The sequence below is a fragment of the Carassius gibelio genome, chromosome B22 (assembly GCF_023724105.1).
Source record: "Carassius gibelio isolate Cgi1373 ecotype wild population from Czech Republic chromosome B22, carGib1.2-hapl.c, whole genome shotgun sequence".
NCBI lineage: Eukaryota > Metazoa > Chordata > Actinopteri > Cypriniformes > Cyprinidae > Carassius > Carassius gibelio.
In genome coordinates this window covers 32,873,150-32,896,235 of record NC_068417.1, presented here as the reverse complement: position 1 = coordinate 32,896,235, position 23,086 = coordinate 32,873,150, and the positions used below count along the sequence as shown (strand labels likewise).

The 23,086-nt window shown below is 35.5% G+C and overlaps 1 protein-coding gene and 1 long non-coding RNA gene across 3 annotated transcripts; both read left to right on the top strand.

Moving 5' to 3' along the window:
* Positions 1–640: 640 nt before the first annotated feature.
* On the top strand, positions 641–3,332 carry LOC127987999 (U6 snRNA-associated Sm-like protein LSm3). Of its 2 annotated transcripts, none has more exons than XM_052590484.1 (4): positions 641–790; positions 1,011–1,121; positions 1,998–2,093; positions 3,027–3,332. In XM_052590484.1, the coding sequence occupies exons 1-4, from the start codon at positions 770–772 to the stop codon at positions 3,105–3,107; spliced, it is 309 nt and encodes a 102-aa protein (XP_052446444.1). In that variant the 5' UTR covers positions 641–769; the 3' UTR covers positions 3,108–3,332. The 2 variants fall into 2 exon arrangements, with proteins under 2 accessions (XP_052446444.1, XP_052446446.1); XM_052590486.1 differs by having other exon boundaries at positions 744–790; positions 1,014–1,121.
* A 16,367-nt stretch (positions 3,333–19,699) lies between these two features.
* LOC127988569 (uncharacterized) lies at positions 19,700–21,054 on the top strand. The gene is made up of 3 exons (XR_008161748.1): positions 19,700–19,812; positions 19,914–20,050; positions 20,138–21,054. It is a non-coding gene; the product is annotated as an uncharacterized LOC127988569 (long non-coding RNA).
* The last annotated feature ends 2,032 nt before the right edge of the window (positions 21,055–23,086 follow it).

The window sequence follows — 23,086 nt, the reverse complement described above, 5'->3', positions numbered from 1 at the left end:
CTAAAACAAATCATTATTTAAAAAATATTTTTACATGTCAACAAGTGTTGAACCTACAATGCAAGATCAGTTATTACGATTGGCTGTAACAGTTTAAAGAGATATGAGGCTACTACTTTTTTGTCCCATTTTACCTGATGACTCATTTATCTAACTTCACCTAGTTAATAGATTAGACTAATATTAGGCTACTTTTCCCATAGTGCTTTAAAGATAAACTAACATGATTTATAAAGGTGTACAATGTATTTACTTATATTTATGAATCATTATTTTTTATTATTATTATTATATATTTAGCCAATAGGGAAAGTTTTGAATAAAAAGGAACAAAATTTCAACCTAGGGGGGCCCAGGGCACCGCTGTGTCATGATCCATCCCTGTCTATATTAGCCTAATTATTTTGATATACGCAAGTGTAAGTAATGTCCACTAAACTTTTCCCTCATATGATTCACAAAATTGGTAGCCTATTATAAGCCTCAAATGTTTAAAAAACTAACGTAAGGAGTATGTTAAAGCTGATCTTAAATATAGCCTTGGCCTAGTCGTTTTCCAGTAGTTGGAACTAATATATTTAAAAGTTATTATTTACAAATTACTAAAAGCGTTCAAAGATGCCTCTCAGTTCAGGACTCAGGTTTCTGAGCCGTCACGCGCCCTCTGGAGGAACTCTTTTTTTTTGTTTCGACTAACAGGAAACAGTCACGTTTCCCGCCCAACGATTTGTGGGAGACAAACGGAAAGCATTCTGGGTAACTTTGAAAGATGGCGGACGACGCTGAGCAGGTATGCTATTTTGTTTTACATACGTAAGTGACAAGTGTAACGTTATGTCGTTAATATTTGTTAATATATAATCGCGGAGCTGCTGAATATTATGCGGATGTTTTAATGTGTGTCTTGTTGAACACACGAGTATTTCGAGGCAGTTTATAAACCGCAGGTCTTAGAAGGTTGTTCACACTTTCCTCGGTTAATATGACTGTAATGTTAACGTGATCTGCAGCAGCAGAGCAGCAACACAGTGGAAGAGCCTCTGGATCTGATCCGGCTGAGTCTGGACGAGAGGATCTATGTGAAGATGAGGAACGACAGAGAGCTGCGCGGCAGACTGCACGTGAGACACACTAACTCTTCCATCCATCCATCTATTAATCCTTTCATTCATTCATCCATGCAGCAGCCCGTGTGTTTACTGATGGCCAGCTTTCCTTACTTCTGTTATCAGTTTACAACTACAGTGCAGGACAACACACTGTGAAAGTTTTAATCTTTGCTAATGTTAGTAACGTTTTAATATAGTAGTATATAATAATGTCTTGAAGTAACGTAACACAAGGATTATTTTAGCATCATTGGTATACAACAGTATAGTGTTTAATAATATGTGTATTATAATGTTTTTTTTATTATAATTTTTCCTGGTTTCATTTCAGGTAGCTGTAGTATATGTGTCAGTTGTTGTATTTATATATATATATATATATATATATATATATATATATATATATATATATATATATATATAGTTTTGTCCTTTTAAAAATATCTAGAATTAATTTATATGAAGTATTATTGAATAATTAATTATTATTAATGAATATTATTGCAGTTTAAGTAGTATTTATTATGGTACTTCAAGTTAAACTAAATCTTTCTCGCTCTCTCTCTTGGCTCGTTTTCACTGAGCGATACGATACAGTACAGTACGATTCGGTACGGGTAACCCTGATCAGGCTTGCGTTTTCTCAGTATTTAGATTTATTTTTTTTTTTTCACCCTCACATTCCAGATTTTCAAATACATTTGTATTTTGGCCAAATAAAATTATTTTATTTTTTTATTTTTTCAATTGTTTTAGTCAGCAGGATGTAGACAAACAATCAGTCTCTAATTGTAAATTTATATGGATACTTTTAGCATTATTATATAGAATCAAACTTCTTACATACACAATTTGTTTATACATTTATTATTTTTTCTTCTGCATTAGGCCTATGACCAGCACTTAAACATGATCCTGGGAGATGTTGAGGAGACCGTGACGACTGTGGAGATCGACGAGGAGACGTATGAGGAGATTTATAAGGTCACTCTCACTGCAGTCCACGGTTTTCTTAGTGTTTTTGCGGTCTTAGATGTACAATTCAAACTCAATCCTAAGGGGTTAAGGCGGTCGCACACCGGACGAGAAGTGCCGCGTCGTGTCGCGCCACATGTAGGACAACTCAAAGTATCGCACACCGGACGCGCACATTCTGCGTGAGCTCAATTTCGCAGCAAGATGGGAGAGTTTTAACTTCATCTATTATTATTATTTTAAATATATGATTTTAATTGATAAAAGCTGAGTTTTGAACGTTAATTAATGAAAAGAATCTGTGTTATTATAATAAGTCTGTTATTGTTTTGTTGTATCTGTTGTCTAGGTAACTGTGCAGCTGAAAACGTAACCAAACACTTTGTAATGTTTTATTTGAATGAAACAAGTGTACTGTATTTTACTTTTATTTCAATTATAACATCTGGGTTTTTTAATATAAAACTATGCAGATGGCGCTCTGTGGCGCGGCAGAAATTTGAACAGCGTTCTGAGTCGTAGCTGGGCGCCGCAGACAGACGCCGAATGGCGCCGCCGGTGTGTGTACACCCATAGAGAATAATGTGTTCGAATTTGAAAGACGTGGCGCGACGCGACGCGGAGCTGCGCTTCTCGTCCGGTGTGCGACCCCCTTTATGCATCATTTTTTTGTAAAAAATCATCCATGTTGTGATTGTTTCTAATTAAACTTATATTGGTGACAAATATAAATCAATCTTAACAGCAGCAACGAAAAAACTTAATCTATTAGAATAAACAGTATTGTAATTGTAGGATTGGGGCGCTGCTAATCTTTAATATTCAAAATAATTTTGTTTTTCTTCCCTTTTTTTTCTAAAGTAACGACACTTAATTAGATTTGAAGTTGTATTTCATTTGAAGTCATCCGGTGTGGTGTTGAAATGCGTGTTTGTTTTACAGTCGACGAAGCGTAACATCCCCATGCTGTTTGTCCGAGGGGATGGAGTCGTGTTAGTGGCTCCGCCGCTGAGGGTCGGGTGACTTGTCGTACTCAAGAGTATCTACACACTTATGTTTTTGACTCTAGATTCTTCAAGTGATGGACTTTTTTGTTTTTGTAACCACAGAGCTGTAAATCTGTTTATTTTGCAAGTTGATTGTTTTACGTTTTGGAAACCCGTGTTGGCACTTCATTTGCGTAATGTGTTTTTGACATGATTGACATTTGGCATTTTTTGACATGTCATTAAAATTCCTGAAGTTCAATCTTTTTATCTTGAATGGCTGCTGGTTTCACTAATATAATAAAACCTTTGATCTGTCATGCAGAAACATTTCTACTAAACATCTGCTTATATTATATACAATAAGTGCATCCTTAACTCCACACTGAGACATTAGAACAGAATAATTATTTTCTTTTATTTTTTTAATGAATGATATTCTTACTAAGGTTAGGTTGGGATATTATCATAGGAGTAAATATATGCATGTTTTTTATAGTATATAAATATACAATTTCTTATTAAGATTTTAAAATGTTTTTGAAAAGTCTCTTTTTACAAAGGTTACTTTTTTTTTTAAATATAAAATACAATAAGACCATTATTATTCTGAATTATTATTAGTCGTTAAATCCTTGTAATAAGCAGTTTTGGTCCTTAATAATTAAAAATTATCATTAGTGTCAAATATTTATAATGTTTCTTATTATTATGAATTGTAAACATGGTTTTTGCTCCATATATAGATTTTTTTTTATTTCATGATTCTAAGATGAATAAAACATTCAATGAAAAGTAATTATCTGAAATATAAATCTTAAGGAGCATTATAAATATTTTTACTGTCACTTCTGATAAGTTTAATGCATCCTTGCTGAATAAAGTATTAGTCCAAACTTTTGAACAGCAATGTATCATATCCAAGAAATATTAAACCACACAACTGCTTTCAACACTGATAATTATAAGATATTTCTTGAGCAGCAAATATTAGATATGATTAGTGAATATTGGCATTTATCTGATGATTTGTGAAGGCTCAATGTGACACTGAATGGAGTGATGAAGCTTTCCTATCACAGGAGCATATTACATATTAAAATACATTAAAATAGATTTCAGATGACATAATTGAACTTGAGTTACTAATAAACTGATCCTTGATCAATCTTGATGCATCTGTGTGCAGTTTGTTTTATGATTATAAACCGTAGCCAGTAGAGAGCAGTATGTGAATTATAATTGAAGAGCATACTGAAGGTACATAGAGTCTGTGGCTCATCTTTTCCCCAAGTGTGAATCTAAACTTTTGATTTATGAGCTCATTTTTGGCTAATATGATGTAGTTCAGCTCAGTTACTCGAAGTTTGATCAGATGACCCTGCTAAAGGTGCTATAATATTTGTATTAAATTTTCAAGGGTCTTTCTTTACTTTAGTAGTGTATTATAATTATATATATATATATATATATATATATATATATATATATATATATATATATATATATAATTACATTTTAACTTAAATCACAATAAATGCATTGGGCGTGTCATGCTCTGTTATGACCAGTAGGTGGAGACAACGCTACATTCAACCGGACGATGTTTAGTTCCTGTGGGAGGCGCTGTTGTTCTGTGTGACTCCGCATCGAAGCGATTTATCTGTGTACTACTGTTCCCCCAAATTAACATCAAATTCACTTTTCAGTTACCATTTCAATGATGTATTAAACGGCCTCCTGGGTCAAAACTAAAAGCGCAACTCCCAAAATAGAGCCGTTGTTTGGAGAAGAACACCAAAATAACACTTTCCCATGATATGGGTCTTTCCCATTAGCAGACAGTGACAGAGTTCTCAATGAAGAGGGACTAACTTTTCCCACAGCCTAAAATAGCCTCCTGGAGGTGGCTGATAACCAAATATAGCTAGTTTTGAGACCCGACCAAAAGGGAACACTGTTCTGAGCCGCTGACAAACGTTTAAAAATCTGGCTGCATCTCAGAACAGTGTTATTGTAGCATCAGGCTAGTGGTCATGTGACAAAATGATACATAAGATCCTAGATGATGAAAAGAAGACATCTTTAAATACATTTACTGTTATATATTACCAATACAACATTATTTGTACATTAAAACTTATGAAGTGCTAATCGACGAGCTTATTTGAGCTTTTCTGTGGAGGAACGCCAAGTTGCTCCACCAAATATTCTGCTCAGATATTTGTATAAAAATATAACCATGGCCTCTAGATGGTTTAAATATTTCTCTAACTTCTACCAAATGTGTCTTACATTTATTTTGCTGGAATAAGCACTGGAAACACAGGATAATTTTTTGAGGAGACATTTTTTAAATGGAATTTGTGGTGTATTTTTTATCTCAGACAATTCACTCTCTTTGGCCAAGTTCATTTGATCCTGTTAGTAAACTTGTATTTCTGTGGGAGAGGGAGACTGACGGTTTGCATTCCTCTTTATTAGTGTGTTCTTTCATATTACAAACATGTTCCTGGGCTTTGCACTGATTATATAAACACTGGAGCAGTTCAGTTAGCTGAACCCGAAACAATTCAATTCAACATGAATGGCCTCCAGGTGAATGCTTAGAAATGACAAAATGCATTACATATAGAAATCATAAAGACTGTGTGCACATTACTGTCTGTACACTGTCTAAGTGAACGTTAGTGCTGCAGAAGTTCAGTCGACATCATTTGTAGCCATAATGTAGTTTACTACAAACGATAATTTCTCATACCTTGTTTCAAAAAAGTCATCTTAAAGAGTTGTGCATACCAAGAATGATAAAAGTATCTGAATGCATTAAGTTTTAAAGTAATGGCTAAAATAATACTCACTCTCAGGCCATTCAAAGATTATATGAGTTTGTTTCTTCATCAGATTTGGAGAAATTTGGCATTACATTATTGACAGTGTATGGGTGCCGTCAGAGTCTCCAAACAGCTGATAAAAACATCACAATAATACACAAGTAATCCACAAGTAATCCATCTCCAGTCTGTCAATTAACATACTGCAAAGTGAAAAGCTGTGTGTTTGTAAAACACAAATACATTGAGACAGTATTAACTTTAAACAGGTACTCTATCCATTAGATGGCTTTTCCAGGGGAAAAGTTGTCTCGACTGAATCAGGAGAGAAATATGCACAAATTAAACTCTGTTTAGAGACCAAAACAATCCAAAACAGAGTAAAAAAAAAAAAAAAAAAGAATATGTGGGTGAATTTTTGATGTGAGAGACAACAGGAGATGAACCTTTTCACTTGAGGATGCATTATTATGGATTACACATATTTTGGCCAGAAGCAATATCTTAAAGTAAAAAAATATATATAAATAAAATTATTATGGACTTGTTTCTCCCAAACACACAGCTTTTCACTTCACCAGATGTTAACTGATGGACTGGAGTGGTGCATTACTTGTGGATTATTGTGATGTTTTATCAGATGTTTGGACTCTCATTCTGACGGCACCCATTCACTGCAGAGCATCCACTGTTGAGCAAGTGATGTAATGCTACATTAATCTTTCTAATTCTACAAGAAAGGCCATACCACTACTACAATGATGACAATACAGAGGAATGATATCAATGGATATATATATATATATATATATATATATATATATATATATATATATATATATATATATATAATTTATTATTATTATTATTATTATTTATTTTTTTCAGCTGATGAATGATAAAAAAATATATATGGACAGCCAATCAGAATCTACCAGACTTAGAAAAGCTTTGTTGGGAGTGGGAGACGACAAAGTGCAACACTTAATAATCAGAACATTATTGTCTGATAATGGGTTTATTATGTAGGCTATTAATTGAGCTCTAATGCTGTATAATGGCAAACATGTGTAAAGTTGGATGCTATTTTATAGAAATAAAGAAAGTGGTTATCATAGTAAAATCTTGTTAAAACTCATATTTGGTTATGTTTTGTAGCCATATAATAAAGGAGTGAGTATTTAACACATTAACAAATGCATGGCCTCCATTCACTTCCATTGTTAGTGCTTCACTGTAAACCCAAAGAAATGAAACAAAGATATTAAGTGATCATTACTCAACATTAGAAATGCTGATTGACCTGAACTCATTGTACCTGCAATCGTTCTTTAATACACATCTTCCTCTGGAGAACTTTGAATCCACATCACCTTTCAGGATCGGTTTTTCCCACTAACTAATGTGAAAAGCATGTCTCGGGATGTTGAGAATGGCTTACGGCCGTGAGGGACGTGACATCAAAGACATGCGGCTCTAAACTTAGATCGGCTGGAGAGTCCAGCAATCCTCCTGAGCTGGAAATAGCAGCGCTAAACATAGACACATGCACTGTAAGATGTTATACTAATGTGCAAAGAAAGATGCTGGCAAGTCAGTGCATAGTCCAGTTGTTTTTGGCATTTTGAGTTTTAATTTGCACAGGTGTGTCAGTTTAGATTAGTGCTCAGTGCATGAACATGTGAAATCAGTTATTAAATGGAGATTAGTGGATCATTCATTTTTATTGTTGTCCGTCTAGAAATGAGACACGTGATGTATTTAATGCTGTTTACTGGAGAAAGAAAAAACATGTTTTGTTTGTCCTTTTTTTATTCAGAAGATATTTTGAAAAAAGTCACAATGTTTTTTTTTTTGTCCAAGCGATGAACGTTTGTGATATAATTTTGTTTAGACCAACATTCTTCGTTTGTGTTCAAAGCAAAGCATCCAAACATGTTTTACTCTCTTTGATGTAGCAGTAAAACAAGTAGTAAAAATTAACTTCAGTCTTTTATCTCAAATACTCTAAGGGCACAGCCTAATCTTTTTGTTAGTATTTCTTAGTTCAGTATGATTGATTTAAAAAAAAGAAGAAAAAAGCAATAATCTAAAATAATCAAACAACCAACCATGCAAAACAAAACAAAACAATGAATTTGTTATTTTATGCTTTTTAAAAAAAATTATTTAGACTTTTTTATTTTATTTTATTGTTTATCAATATCCATATCAATTGCTTTTAAACTCTCTTCTGCTTCCATGTGTTATTCACTTGTCAGAATCTATTGAATATGTTCATAAAACGTTCAGACAGTGTCGCATCCAAAGAAATGGAGTAAACAAATTATTTTCTCATAAAATCAGAGATTTACATCTCTGCTGTGTCAAACAACAGTAGCTTCTGTGGTCTGCTTGTTTTTAACTCTCTTCCCCCAAAAAAGCAATAAAAACTAATTTAAATGGATTCCTCGACATATAATCGTTTCGAGTTTCCTTGATTTTATTTCTTCTTAAATTGCAGACATAAAATCAAAATTGTGCTGTTATTGAAAATAGTTGTCGGGCAAACCGATAAACTATGGCATGCTGTTATTTGAGCGGTTCTGTTGCTTCTCTGTATATTTTCAAACTTTGATTTAATTGTCCCCGAACAGACAGGCCTACAATCAGATTTATCAGCTTGGCCCGTATTCAGACAAGATTCTGATGAAAAGCAGCTTTGAGTTGAGCGAGATGAGGTGGTGTTACAAACAAGAAACAGGCCAGTGCAATAACTTTCTCATTCTTCACTCACAAAAGCACTATTTACAAAATATGAAATATGGTTTAAAACATAAAGAAAATGTGCACGTTTAAATTTCCATAAGATTTCACAGTAACACTTTATTTTAGGGTCTCTTACCTAGTTGCTTATTAGCATGCATATTACTAGAATATTAAGCACTTATTAATGCCTTATTCTGCATGACCTTATTCTACATCCCTAATCCTGATCAATACCTACACTTAACAGCTACCTTACTAACTATTAATAAGCAGCAAATTAGGAATTTATTGAGGGAAAACTCATAGTTAATAGTGTGTTCCCCGATTTCACAAAGCAGCCACCTAGCAAACATGCATAACACCCTTTTTATTATTATTATTATTATTTCTAGAATCAAACATTTCTGTTAACTGGAATGAAATCTGAATAGAGCAACACAAGCATACCTGACAACAATCAAATAAACCTTAGCATCATGAGAAATAGCTTAATGGGAATTCGTTTTTAATACTTTATTTGTTCAAGTGTTTGGCAGGCAGTACTTAAATAAATGCATCGCATTTCATGTGGAAAAACTGAATTGTTTCTATAATTGTTTATGTCCAGTCATCCCATTTTTTTCTGTGCTCAGACGTTCACCAGCAGCATTTTTGTTGACCCTCAAATGGGCAAATTTGAGCTAATACCCGAAAGGAATTTACAATTCCTTTCCACAACTTTATTACACACAACAGCCAGAAGGGTCTGGAGAGACTGCAGACGTTTGCCAGGGATTCCTTATTTGATGACTTTCCTAGACATGCTACGCAGAGTTTTTGGGTTCAACAGTGTCATTCGGAGTAAACAGAGCAATTTACATTGCTCAGAGAGTATTACGGTAAATTTCTGTTTCCAACGGCTTTGAAGTGTCCTGCCCGCACTTAAACCGACCCCAATTAAAACAGAAGCCTCTTTTGTTTTTGTTATTTTCCACTGTATTTTGGTTTTAGGAGACTCTGACCCACGAATAATAGTAAAGTCGCATATAAATTCCTATTTCGGTCGCAGGTGAAAAGAGCTCTGCTACGAATACATCAGATACTTTCAGGTCATGCCGATCTGTCAGGACAGTTTATAAAGCGATTGTCTGTTAAGTGACGACACAATGGCTGAAATAGGCCCACGTCCACAGAGCTTGATATACGGGCACCTGTGAATTCTCGCCTGACTCGATGGACAGCTGCGCTTCCCTTTAAAAGCCACGCTGACGGACTGCAGAAGCCCACGCTCGCAGCCAAGGGGAAAAATAAACGGCCCCGCTGACCTTGATCGGACCGTGCGTCAGAGATCCCGTTCAAATGCCAGAACGCTACACAAATAGATCTACCTTACATTTGGAGTTTAGAATCGTAACAGTGTGTGGTCTATATTGAGAGCAGCGCTGGACTTATTCACTGACTGTATTCCTGGTGGCTTTGTCCCAGTCGTTAGAGCTTGTATGGCAGGGGACAGCACGTTTGTGTCGAGTTAATCTAGCGAAAGCATTGTTCGTGTAATATTAATTGTTCCCTGTAGGATGTTTTTGCATCTGGCAGTGGACCCATATTGTATCTGTGAACAATGGGTAAACACTGAACAGTATTACTGGTGCACACACTCTTGCACCTGTAGGGTACATAACAAACGATTTCCAGTGGGCTTTTGCTGTTTCAAGTGTATTGTGTTGAAGTGTTGGACTTCTCAGGTGTTGTTTATCCATGTTTTCTGTACTTAACTCTATGGGTGTTTGTGACACACTTCATCGTCAGTCACAGTCAATGCAAGGTAACGTCTTTTCCTTCCCTCCAATGCTGTCCACAAACTTTGTATCAGAAAATGTTGGTGCTTGCATATATTATAAGGCGTCCTTAAATATGTAGACTATTTTAGGATGTAATTTGTTTACGTTAAGATAATACATCCATCTTAGAGCAGGCGTAACTTACCTTGACGTTAGTACCTTGAATTTTTGAGTCTTCGGGTGTCATCCACTTCCAGTTATTTTACCTGCACATTGCACTCTGGAATTTGTCATATTAGTTTAATTAATTATCATAATCACACAGGTTTGCAGTGCAAATTTTTTACCATTTATGGCACTTACTTTTCTTATAGTGTTCCTGTAGCTCAAGTGGTAGAGCATTGCATTAGCAAGCGCAATGTTGTGGGTTCGAATCCCTGGGAACACACGATAGGTAAAAATTGTTAGCCTGAATGCACTGTAAGTCGCTTTGGATAAAACCGTCTGCTAAATGCATACATTTATTTATTCTTCTAGTTATTTACATATAGCATCTAATGAACTGGAATTCACAAAGAAAATGGCTTACTTCCGCATTGGAAAATAAGGTGGATAAACCCCCCCACAGGGGCCACCGCTACTAACAAAAAACACTCGTTAGCAATAGCATAGAAATGCCCTGGCTATTTGCATTGTGGCTTCAAGTAATGCATGGGTAAGCACCACTCATCTAGTTTGGTTTTGTTATTACACATTGTAATTCCAACTCTTGTAAAACAATATACAGCTTTGGCTAGCCACCATTTGCCCTTGTATGGAGGTGAAGAAATGCCAAAACGCAAACATTCCAGTCGCTCCTGCTATCAACAACAACTCTATTAAACCAGCAGCTCAATTGCTCATGCAACAATAAAGCCATCAGCTCACAAAACGTATGTATTACTGGCGGCAGAAACTAGTAAAAGTGTTATTAGGTTTCTGTTCAAGTCGTGCATCCTAAAGTACCGCTCAGTATTAATTTGTTCCCAAGGCAAACCTCATACCTATAGGATATTTTTGTCTTCTTGTTACACTCATTAACAGCTTGGTTATTTTGCTTATAAAATAAATCTTTTATATACTTAAAGGCGTCCAGGCAATTTTACAAGTGCCTTTAAAAAAATAACTATGAACTTTAAATAGTTTTCACTGATGTTTGTGTTGAAAGGGTATTTATAGAAAGCTGACAAAGTCTGGTGCTCTCCATTTATTTCATTTTTTTGCCCTGAGAACCTTCAATATGTTTTCCTAACTAAAACCATCAGTCTACGCAAAACCACAACACCTTGGATTAGCTATAGCATGCTGCCTTGCTGTCTACATAGGCATCAACCATCTGAGGCAGCATACTAGCTGAAATTCAGTGGTTGATTTAGAATATTCGTTTTTCACTGTGGTTGCTGCAGTGCATTCTGGGATTGCATAAACGAATAAACGAAGCTAAACGTATCCCATCATTCCCCATATTCAGGAAGCAATTTGCCATAAAAAATGCAAGATTTGATGTAAGTTAAATGAATAAGATATTACATATCATTTGGTAGTAAAATGTTGTTGCAAATTGTATTGCAGAGCTAACAGTGAGTGTTCAGGCATGGATCTCTCAAGGTTATGAGCAAATAGTTTATCCATGAAGGAAATATGTAATGTAAGTAGACAAATGGTCAAGTGCAAAGATGGTAAATGTGTGAGTATTGCGACAGGCCTGAGGTACTTTCAAAGACAGACTTATATTATTTAACTGGAAGCATTTTTGTGTTGGGACTGGGAGCATACTTGGTGTCTTGGTAGGCAGCTAACTAGGTTTTGGAACAGTGCTCTGTTGTGCCAGATTTAACTGTCAAAGCCCATCTTACCATAACTCCACAAGTAGTACCAGCCCCCAACCCAGCTTATATACAGGCTGATTATCATTTAAGTTGACACACGTTTTCTCACTGAGAGGATTAGCTTTATGGGATCTGTCAGGAGAAAATGGGTTAAATGACTTCTGCGAAGTAGCCAGCAACAAATCACAATGCAATAATTTATTCCAAGCAGTTAGATAACAGGCGGTCAATGACAGGAAGAAGTCCTGGATGAAGGGCCAGACAGTTAATATGTGCCAAGGTCGGTTTATGTAAGCATCACTATAAAAAGTTGATAATAATATTAAAAAGGGAGAGGAAAAGAGAGTTGGGCTGTTATTTACATTTACAGTAGCCAATCAATGAACTGGACTGTAACAGAGCCTTATATAGCTTCAAAAATGCATTTAATTCCACATTTTGAATTGATGTTTTCATTACCTAATATTATTATTGCTAAAACATTTACTGCACATGGGCAGGTGTTTTGAAAATTATGGGCACTTGTTCATTAACAAACTAAAGAAAAAACAATCTTGCTATTATCTCATGCCATGTATTTAACTGGTCTGCCAACAATAAGAAACAGGTTATACATGAATCATGGGAGAATTCAAATTTTACATGATTTAATTTCAACAACATTTCAGTGTTTATATAATATAATAATATATTTACAGTGGATTTTCATTAATTAAATGGTTTGAGTGAGGTTTTGTATATCGAAAAAGGGCCAAGCACTGATCTCTGAGGCACCCCATTGGTTAGCCCTGTCTAATATAGTAAAATGTATGTGGAGTCTGGTGGCCTTCACTTGCTGTGGTTTATAAAGTCCATGTGACAGTAACATACTGACTATTAGAAACTTTTTAAGCATATGTCAAATTATTCTACAGACCTAAACCTAACCTAAGTCTACCCTGAGAGTTAATAGACATGTAGTTGCAAATTAATGAGAGTTAGTTGACATTTAGTTGCAAAGTTACTTATAGCAATGTCTAAAGTGGACTGTAAAAATAATGTGCAACCATAAATTATCCCATTTATCTTTTCAGACATGTAATTTTTTGTATCATAATGCTCATAAATGCTTTAACAGTGTAAAATGAAAATATTTTTAAGTAGTAGATTCCAGCAATGCCTCACTCTCATCTCATCATTTCCTGGTAAATGTGCCTGAGCCGAGCCCTTTACAGTAACCATAAACACAATAACAGGTCCTAGTCACATTCCATCACTTGAATCAAACCACAAACCAGCACCAACAATCGTGCAACCCATCTGGTGCCATGGCACGTTAATGGTTTAACCAAGATTTTGGGACGACACAATGCTCTAAACACAAAAATGCAATGAGGTTGCTATAATAATGCCACTACTATCTACAGACCATGTGGAACCCATCTAGTGGAAAGGTTTAGGAGAAGGTCTGCGTGCTCTGCAAGTGTCATTTCCCGTACTTGCTAAGGAGTTCATGCCACTGCCCAGACTAGCTTGAAAGATGCCTGTGTGTGTTTGCATACCATACTCCAACGAGACATGTTTTTCTTCATGCACACCAGTGGCAGTTCTGTACCCATTAGGAGTTCTCTTCCGCTGCTTGTTGACATGCATTGAAAGTACTTCCTTTCCCCCTTAAGTGAGCCTTGTCTTAGTTTTTCTCAGTGGACTGTATTTGCTTTCTAAAGGCCCTAATTCAATACAAGAAAGCATGTTGTCCTCTATCTATTGATGGTCAGAGCAACTATATTGTTTGCTCTTTTCCTAAGCTCAGATTTATTGGTTTTGGGTTGGGGCCAGATGGGTTTCTAAAGGAGGGAAATTTGGGTGGCTCAGTTTGCATCCTTAGTAACATGTTTTAGTTATTGTGAGAAATGCCACTGGGAACAGGTTGCATACACAGTCAAAAAAGCCTCATGTCCAAAAAACAAAACAAAAAAACACCACATTCAGGATAACATATTGTAAAGTCAGGTTTAAAAATATTTATGTGGTAAAATTAGAAATTTGATTTTTGCAATACAAAAAAAAATGTGTATTAATTAATTTGTATCTTTTAACATTAGTTAATGCACTGTGGACTATTATCATTATATCATAAAAATAAATGTTATATAATTCCTGCTTTATTGGAAATTATATAATATTTAACGGGGCTCAGAACCGAACCTTGAGGCACCCCAGGGGTTAGCTGATGTGACATAGCGCCTATACATATACAGGTATATAATGAATGTATAAAATATTAGATTTATTCATAATAAAGTAATGAGAATGGTGGAGCTTACTTGGTTATAATTAAAATAATCTCTACATAAATTCAAATTGAAATCTCAAAATATTTGAATAACTTTCTTTCTTTCTTTCTTTTGTCATTTAGACCAATAATTTTCTGCCAGTGGAACAGCCTATGTGATATCATAGTGATGTCCTTGACTAAAAACAAAATAAAAATGAAACTAATTTAACTTAATTGAATGACTCATGTTTAATGTAATGCACATGATTGTGAGCAACAACATAATGTGCCTCCTTTAATAAGATCTGTGATGTAGTGTTGAAAATACGTTCTTGTTTAACATATACACTCAGTGTTTGCTCATGTTTTACATATTTGACTTCAAAACTCAGAATCACAAATTGAATTGATTACAACACACATTACACTTTTGCAACATACATGAGGTATCATAATTTCCATTAGTGATTGGTTTCTAAACATCAGGAAACAAAGAAATGTATAGGGTTTACTGGATCATAAAAATAAATACAAATAAATCAATCAATTTACCATTATGAATCTTCCAAAGATTGTCCATCTTTTGCATTGTAGATTACCCAACATAGTTCAGACTTATTGTCAGACTTTTATGCAGAAGATATCATTATAAATGTTGTATTATGATTCAATGTATTAGAATTTAACATAAGTCTAGAGACCATAAATGTAGTTATTTTTTCCAGTAAATGATCTAGTTCTATATTGACACTGATGTGAAAACCCTGTTATTTCCCTCCATCTAACAGAGACTGTGCAAACTCACTCCAAGAGACTGTTTGCCAGCTTGTGAGTTAATATTTGAATAAATCTGTCACCTACCAGCGAGCTTCTCTCTAGGATCTGGGATTTATACCACTATCCTGAAATCAACTCTGTCCAAGCCAAATAAAACTTGGTGTCAGCTGATGCATGTATTTGTCTACAAGCGGTACAGTTTGCAGTGTGCATATAGAAACAACAAGCCGCAAATGGTTAGTATGGTTCAGAGTTTTCATGTTTTAGCATGTTCACTGCTGTGCAAGATTGTTTTAAACGGGGGGCTTTGCATGTCAACTGAATGTGGTCTGTAGTTTGAAGGAAGCGTTTGGAGACTTTCCCAGTTGTCTCCGTCACAGTCAAGTTTTGTATGGTTGACGCAGCTCCAGAGCTCTGCTTGAAATGTATGTTTACTGTACAGTATGCAAAAGGCCATTTCTTATAAGAAACCTGAAAATCCTGAGGATTAAATTGAAGCTAATAATTTCTGCACCACTGATGGCACCAAACACAAACAAGTTTCAAACACTCCCCTGTTTCCCATTGTTTGGAAACAAGTAGACTTTCCCCAAATGATTGCCATTGGTTGAGCCAATGGTGTCATTTTGCTCAAACGTATATATTACAGTTCTGTTTGGTGCTGATGGTTGCATAGAAATTAAACACTGATTTAAATACTGAATAATCACAGGTACTAAATTTTGTTGTCTAATTTGGATTTCTATGGGTTAAATTGAATTATTTGTAATTTTACAGCATTATACTTCGCCAATATCCTTTAAACCATTAGGTTTTACCCACTGGTCAGCAGGAAGTTTTTGTAAGAAATTGAAAATCAAATAAAATTTTGTAGGATCACATATTATTTTACATATTAAGTACAGCTCAGAATAAGTATATTCCTTCATTTCTACATAAATATATCTGTTACACCAAATGACCATGGTTTGTTACGCTGAATGACATTTTTGACAAAAATGTGGAAAATAGTGTCATTGTTTCCATATTGCAATGTTTTGAATGAAGCAGATGATGAAACGAATAATAATTTTATTCCACAATGCATATCATATTTGTAAAAATTAACTGAACTGGTGGTAAGACTGTATAATCAATATCTCTCATTTCATTGACAAATTGGAACTTGAAGGACAAACGAACACACACCTTAACAATTGTGAAAAAAGTGGTGGTAATACAATTTCTCTCATTTTATAAATAACAGATATAGTGATTTAGAGATTTCATCAAGAACAGAGATGGTGGTAATACAATCAATGTATGTGTGGGTGTGTGTGTGTGTGTGTGTGTGAGAGAGAGAGAGAGAGAGAGAGAGAGAGAGAGAGAGAGAGAGGCCTACTCAATAAATTTCTCCCAGTGTGCTGTAGTGATTTTGGACTTCCTCAGGGTTAATGGCTCAGGTTCAGACACTATTCACATCACATTCACATCAGATGTGAAGTAAAATAGTTTGTCTGGTGTCTCAGGCCACACAAATGCATTCTTTCCAGCCCCACTTTGATGCATGCAGTTGACCTCTAATTCATCATCTTCAGCCCCCAAAACCTGCCCATCATAGAGGACCACTTTCTGCTCTGATAGCTGAAATAAAGATTCCTTTTAATTATTGACATACAATTACTGACATAGATCTATATAAACTGTGATATTAATTAAAAATACTTTCTGTTTGGCAACATAAATGACATGTTAAGGATTGGTGGCCTCTCTTAACTTGTGGTATAGGTAGGGTGGAGTCTCTATCTAAAAACAGCAGTAAACTATTATTCTGTAGGGCTAGGCTTTGACACAAATTTCACGATTTGATTCAATTTCAAATCAATTTGATATTGATTAACATCAGCTGAAAACAGCATAGACTGAAAGATTGATTCTTGGGATTTACAAATCAGCATTGTTTCTTCAAAATTAGAATGGATTAAAATCGAGAAATCTATCTTTTTAAACCCAGCCCTATTATTTTGTCATTGTGTCTCCTTGCTAAAAGCACTGCCCTAAATGGGTCTGCATTAACTTTCTGCCGGTGCCTAGAAACTCTCTCTTTGTTTGTGGGCATCTAAAAGAAATCAGTACCAAAAAGACAAAAATGCATTAAAACATTAATATTTATAAAGTTTGATATATTTTTTTGGTGCTAAATATCACTAATTTATCTTAAATATAAATAAAATGCTAAAATGTTATCTAAACAGTGACACTGTCATTCAGTGTAATGGATGACACTGTTGTGTAACAGTGAAAATGTCATTTCACTGAATGACATTTGTTTTTGTAACTCATGATACCACACTATAAAAAGGTGAAATTATCAAATATTTAAGAGCAATAAACTTGCCTTACTGAATCACCACATGGTCTTTAGGGAGCCTTTTGATGATGTCACAGACTGCTTGATGACTATTGGTTGTTTATTTAATTTCAAAATGGCTTCCTGATCGCCTTACACTGAATGACCAAAATCCCCTAGATATTTCAATATTTAATGAAAAAAATAACACATAGTCCTATTAATATAATACAGCCAACACTTATGTGAACATGCCAAGGAAGCAAAAAATGTATTTAACATGGTATATTACACGTTTATTTAAAAATGTATTAGTAAAATCATAGTCCGAACCATTAAACTGAATGACAATTTTACACTTTGGAGCATTCTTTTACCCATATTTTGTCATTGTATTTTCACAAAAGTTATTTGAAACATGAAATAACATATATATATATATATATATATATATATATATATATATATATATATATATATATATATATATATATATATATATATATACATATATATATATATATATATATATATATATATTTTTTTTTTATTATTATTTATTATTATTAAAATATTTACTTTAATAATGTTGGTTGTAATTATATCTGCTAGTCGAAGCCATTATTTATTTATTTCATTTGTTTGATTGTTTAGGCGTCAGCCATTTACACAGTGCAAATATTAATGGATTATTTTTACTCTAAGTGCAAATTGCCATTGCTTCTATTTACACCATGTAAAAATTGCAGTATCGTTTGATTTTTATACTAATTGCAAACGATGGCAAATATCTGCACCTCTGTATCATACAATAGTACATTATAAAACAATATGCATTAATAACATATTGAGTGTAAATTATTGTTTTGTTAAAATTTTTAAATGGATGCTGACTAATTGGCACAATAAAGCTCTCCCTAACCAAAATATATATATATATCATTCTAGAAATTTGTGTTCAGAAATCAATTGACCAACTGTCAACAAACATTTCTTCTAAAACTTTTTAAGTGTTGTGACATTAAGAATATTACACCTGTGACTGCAAGACACCCTTTAATGCTAATTTATGGGAAAATAAGTGATCAAGAGCATGACAACTACGGCAGAATTTCGCAAGATGGGAAATCTAAACAATGAGAGCCAGTCGCGTCACCTTATGTGTCACACTACTCTGCTAGAAGCAACACGGAGCTGAGAATAATTGAAAGAGTCTTTATTAATCCAACACAGGGGTAACTCAAACATGACGAACAGGAGGAAGACACATGTACTTGACTGGAAGACCCAACAAAACTGAACAGAAAGGACATGGGCTCATGAGGGCAGGATAATGGGGGAAACACGGGTATATGGAATTTAACGGGGACATGGAACACATGGGGAAGAAACTAGACACACCTGGAAATAAAAATTAACAAACATAGGGAGACAGAAACTTGGTCACAGGGGGCAAAAACACACAGACAGGTCCATAATCCTGACAATATGTGGGACAAAGGAGGATTGATTGGTCTTGCTGGCCACAAATCCTCACTTGACACAGTGCTGAAAGTGGAGTGAGTGGATTGCGTCGCTTCATGAGAAGCTTTAAAACATTGAGTCACTCATAACTGTGTAAGATCCATATTCTTAATTGGGGGGGAAATATAATTGTACCAATTTTTGTAGGCCTCTGTAGTTCCATTTAGCCACCTTTTATGTCGTAGAACAGGGGCTCTCCTCTTTGGACCTCCAGGTCCACTTTCCTGCAGAGTTTAGCTCCAAACTTGCCTCCCAGTAACATTCTTATGATCCTAAAGACCTTGGAAAGCTTGTTCAGGTATGTTTGATTAGGGTTTGAACTAAACTCTGCAGGAAAGTGGACCTGGAGAACCAGAGTTGAGACCAGAGTCCTGCTCCCTGAGAGCCAACATCCTACAGATTTGAGGTAAATCCAACTCCAGCATACTTGCCTAGAAGTGTTTAGTGAGTCTGGAGACACTGATTAGCTGGTTCGGGTTTGTTTAATAAGGGTTTCAGATATATTTGCATGACATTGGCATTCCAGGAAGAGGTTTGGGCACCCCAGGCCTACATAAATACATCATCCCTGCTTCAGTCTATTTTGCATGCATCTTTATTGAAAAACTGTGCTTTTAACAATTCATTGGCAGTAGAGACAAACAGGTATGAAAAAATAAATTGTATTAATTTGTTTGATTGAGGCACAATATTGTAACCAATGACGTTGTCGGCACGCACAAGCAAACAACTTCTCTCTGTGGTAGATGACTAAACCGTGATCAATCTGATCTCTATCATTCCATCTGACAACACCCATATTGCTCATTGCACATTGCACATCGATTTGTTCAGGAACTGCAGATAGTCTTTGTCCTTACATGTTGACAAGAGAGAGGGTAAAGTAAGTTACAGTCTGGAATGGAAATATCCAGCTTCTGCATACCAGTTCAGATATCCTGACCTTGCATCCATGACTTTCCCCTTGCAGTGCGTTTCCTCTGTAACACTCAACAATGTATCAGCTGTGGACCATACGCCTTAGGGAAGAGCGGAGAACTTATGGTATCTCTCCCACCAGTCATTGATAGTCACTAAAGGACCTCTTGGATCACTCAATCTGGATGTCCTCCAAAGCAGGATCATGTGGAAAACAAGCACTTGACTTGGCTCAGCGACCCTGTGGAAAGCATGCCTTCCATTCTTCACAACGTTTGATTCACCTCTCCCAGTTCCATTGCGTCAAAATAAAAGTCTGACAGCAGAATTGAGTTGTTGCTGGATGGCCACATATAGCACGAATAGATTCAGAAAACCTGCTATATTTAAATGAGCCTTGAAGGCATAGTTCACCCGAAGATTCTGGTAGAAGAATTTTGAAGAATGCTGTTGACGGTAGCCATTGACTTCCATAATATGTGGAAACAATACTGTAGAAGTCAAAGGTTACTGTCAACATATGCATACATTGTTTAGCATATGTCATTTTACTTGAATTATTGGATTTAAATGTATTAAATGTGATTTAAATTCAACTCTTGTCAAGTGCATTCAGACAAGTCCTTTCTTTACAATCGTCCAAGCAGATCTATAAACACAGCCCAAGAAGTCATTTTTGAAAATGAAGCTGAAATTTGATATGCCTGGGAACCCCTTTGTGGCCAGTCCTACTGTTTTTTGTTTTGCATTTTTTTCTTATTTGATTTTGATGAATGTCTTTACCAAAAACACATGTGGGAACAAATTCACTTTGCTTTGTCATTAATCTTGTCTCACATGTTTATATTTTGGGATTTATTCTATTCTTGCCAATAGGATTGTTATGTTGACTAATGATGCCCAACTTACCTTCTTGCAGAAGTATTTGACTTGTACAGAATAAAATAAAAAAGAAGACTTAAAGAATGTTCACATTGCTCTTACATTTCTAGAACATGATTTGGTTTGTCCAGGTTGGTTGCCAGGGCATTGTAAAGTACTTCCAAAGGTGTTCTTTTAGGGTGTTGAAACGGTTTTAAATATGTTTCTATGCAGTTACTTTGGTTTTCAGGGGGGGTTGACATGGTGTTGCAATGCAGTTTTGATGTTCAAAAAGCTGGAAACTTGGAGGATGCTGTAATTTTGTAGGTAGTTCCTAGGGTTTTACTATGGTGTGTATTGAGTGTTTATGTTCATTGCAATGTGGTTGCAATAGTTTTCTAAGCATTGATTTGTTAAAGTTTTCCTGTGTTCTATTTAGGGTGTTCTAGGTGGTTTACAAAGCATTGCAATTCAATTGACAATGTTTCATGCATTGCTTCATTGTTGCTAGGGTGCTGTAGATAGTTGCTACTGTTCAGAATGTTTTTTAATGTGTTGCTGGTTGTTAGGGGTTTGGTATCGAAAATATTGGGAGCATTGCTGGTAAGCTGCTTTGGCGATATAGGTGGATTGTAGGATCTGTTTTACATTCGTATGGGGTTTCTAAGGTGTTCTGAGTGTTTTGTTTTTGTTTTTTTTAAATGGGTTATCGTGTTGTTTCTAGATGTTAAATGTGCACAAGACTGACAAGATGTTCCAGACATTGCTCAAAGCTTGCTAGGGGGTTTCAGGTTTTTTTTGTAGAGTGTAGTGAAAGTTTAAAGTGCATTGTGTGGTTGCTAGTTTTTTCTTGTTCGACTACTATGTTGTCGATAAGTTGTTTTGGGTTCTTGCTAAACCAATGCTGCAAGATTACTAGGTAGCCATGCTGTAATGAGTTGTTTCAGGGAATTGCTATGGCCCAGAGTGTTTTTGGTGTGTTGCTGTGCAGTTGTTATGGTGTTTAGGGGTGGTTGACATGGCATTGCCATGTGGTTTCCAAGATGTTGGGAACATTGCAAGGAGGTAGATTTAGTGATGTAGGTAATTGCTATTGTGTAATGGGTGTTTCGTACATTGCCATGTGGAGCTGTCTTCTGAAAGTTTTATTTTAATGGTTTGTGGTGTTGTTTCTAGAGAATTCATTCATCATAGCTAAAAAAACATTATAAAGTGGTTGACAAGATATTCCAGACAGCTAAGAGCTTGCTAGAGTTTTGTTGGTTGTAGGGACGGAAAGCTGACGGTGTTTCCATTAACAGATATTATGCAACCAAGATGTCATTTTGTCCTCTCGTGATAAGTCATGGCGACAGAATTGGTATCGCAGCCACCGCACTAGTCATCATGTTTAATCGAAGGAGACGTAGGTGTGTATCTTAAGCAAAGCAGCATGGAGAGATGCTTCTGGGTTGCTTCTGAAACATGCTGTGGTATGGCTGGTATAAATACAAGCATTGAATAAAGTTACCGCAATCTGCTCCAGTGGCCATGTTGGAGCCATAATTGTGTTTAAATAAGGGGTTATCCAAGCATTAATGGCAAGAAAAGCCCATTATAGCCTAATTGAGAGCTACCACATATGAGGTGTTTCTTGGAGGTTTCCATTGCAGATTTGCAATATATTCCTTTTTCAAAGTGCTTGAAAAACCCAACTCATGTGAGCGTAAAAACCTTTTTGCGATATACTGTATGGGAGTTTTTGAGAAATGTATGTGTTTCTATTGGGCGTATTTTCAACTCGCAATTCAGTTTGTGCAACTTGAAGGGTTATAGAAATGCGTTTTAAACACATTACTGTGTGGTAGGAAGGGTTTTTGGCTGGTTGTCAGAAGGTGTGTCACCATTGCTAAGAGATTCCTAGACTGTTGTTGAATGTTGTTAGGACGGCGTTGCTGCTGTTCAGAATGTTTTTTAATGTGTTGCTGGGATGTTCAGGGTGTTTGAAGTTGCATCACAATGTGGTTTCAGAGATGTTGGGAACATTGCTAGTAAGTTGCTATACTGTTGTAGTGCTTGCCCAACCATTTCTACGAGGTTGCTAGGGTGTTGCAGGTAGGTGCTATGGTGTAACGGGTGTTGTTTTAGGGAATTGCTATTG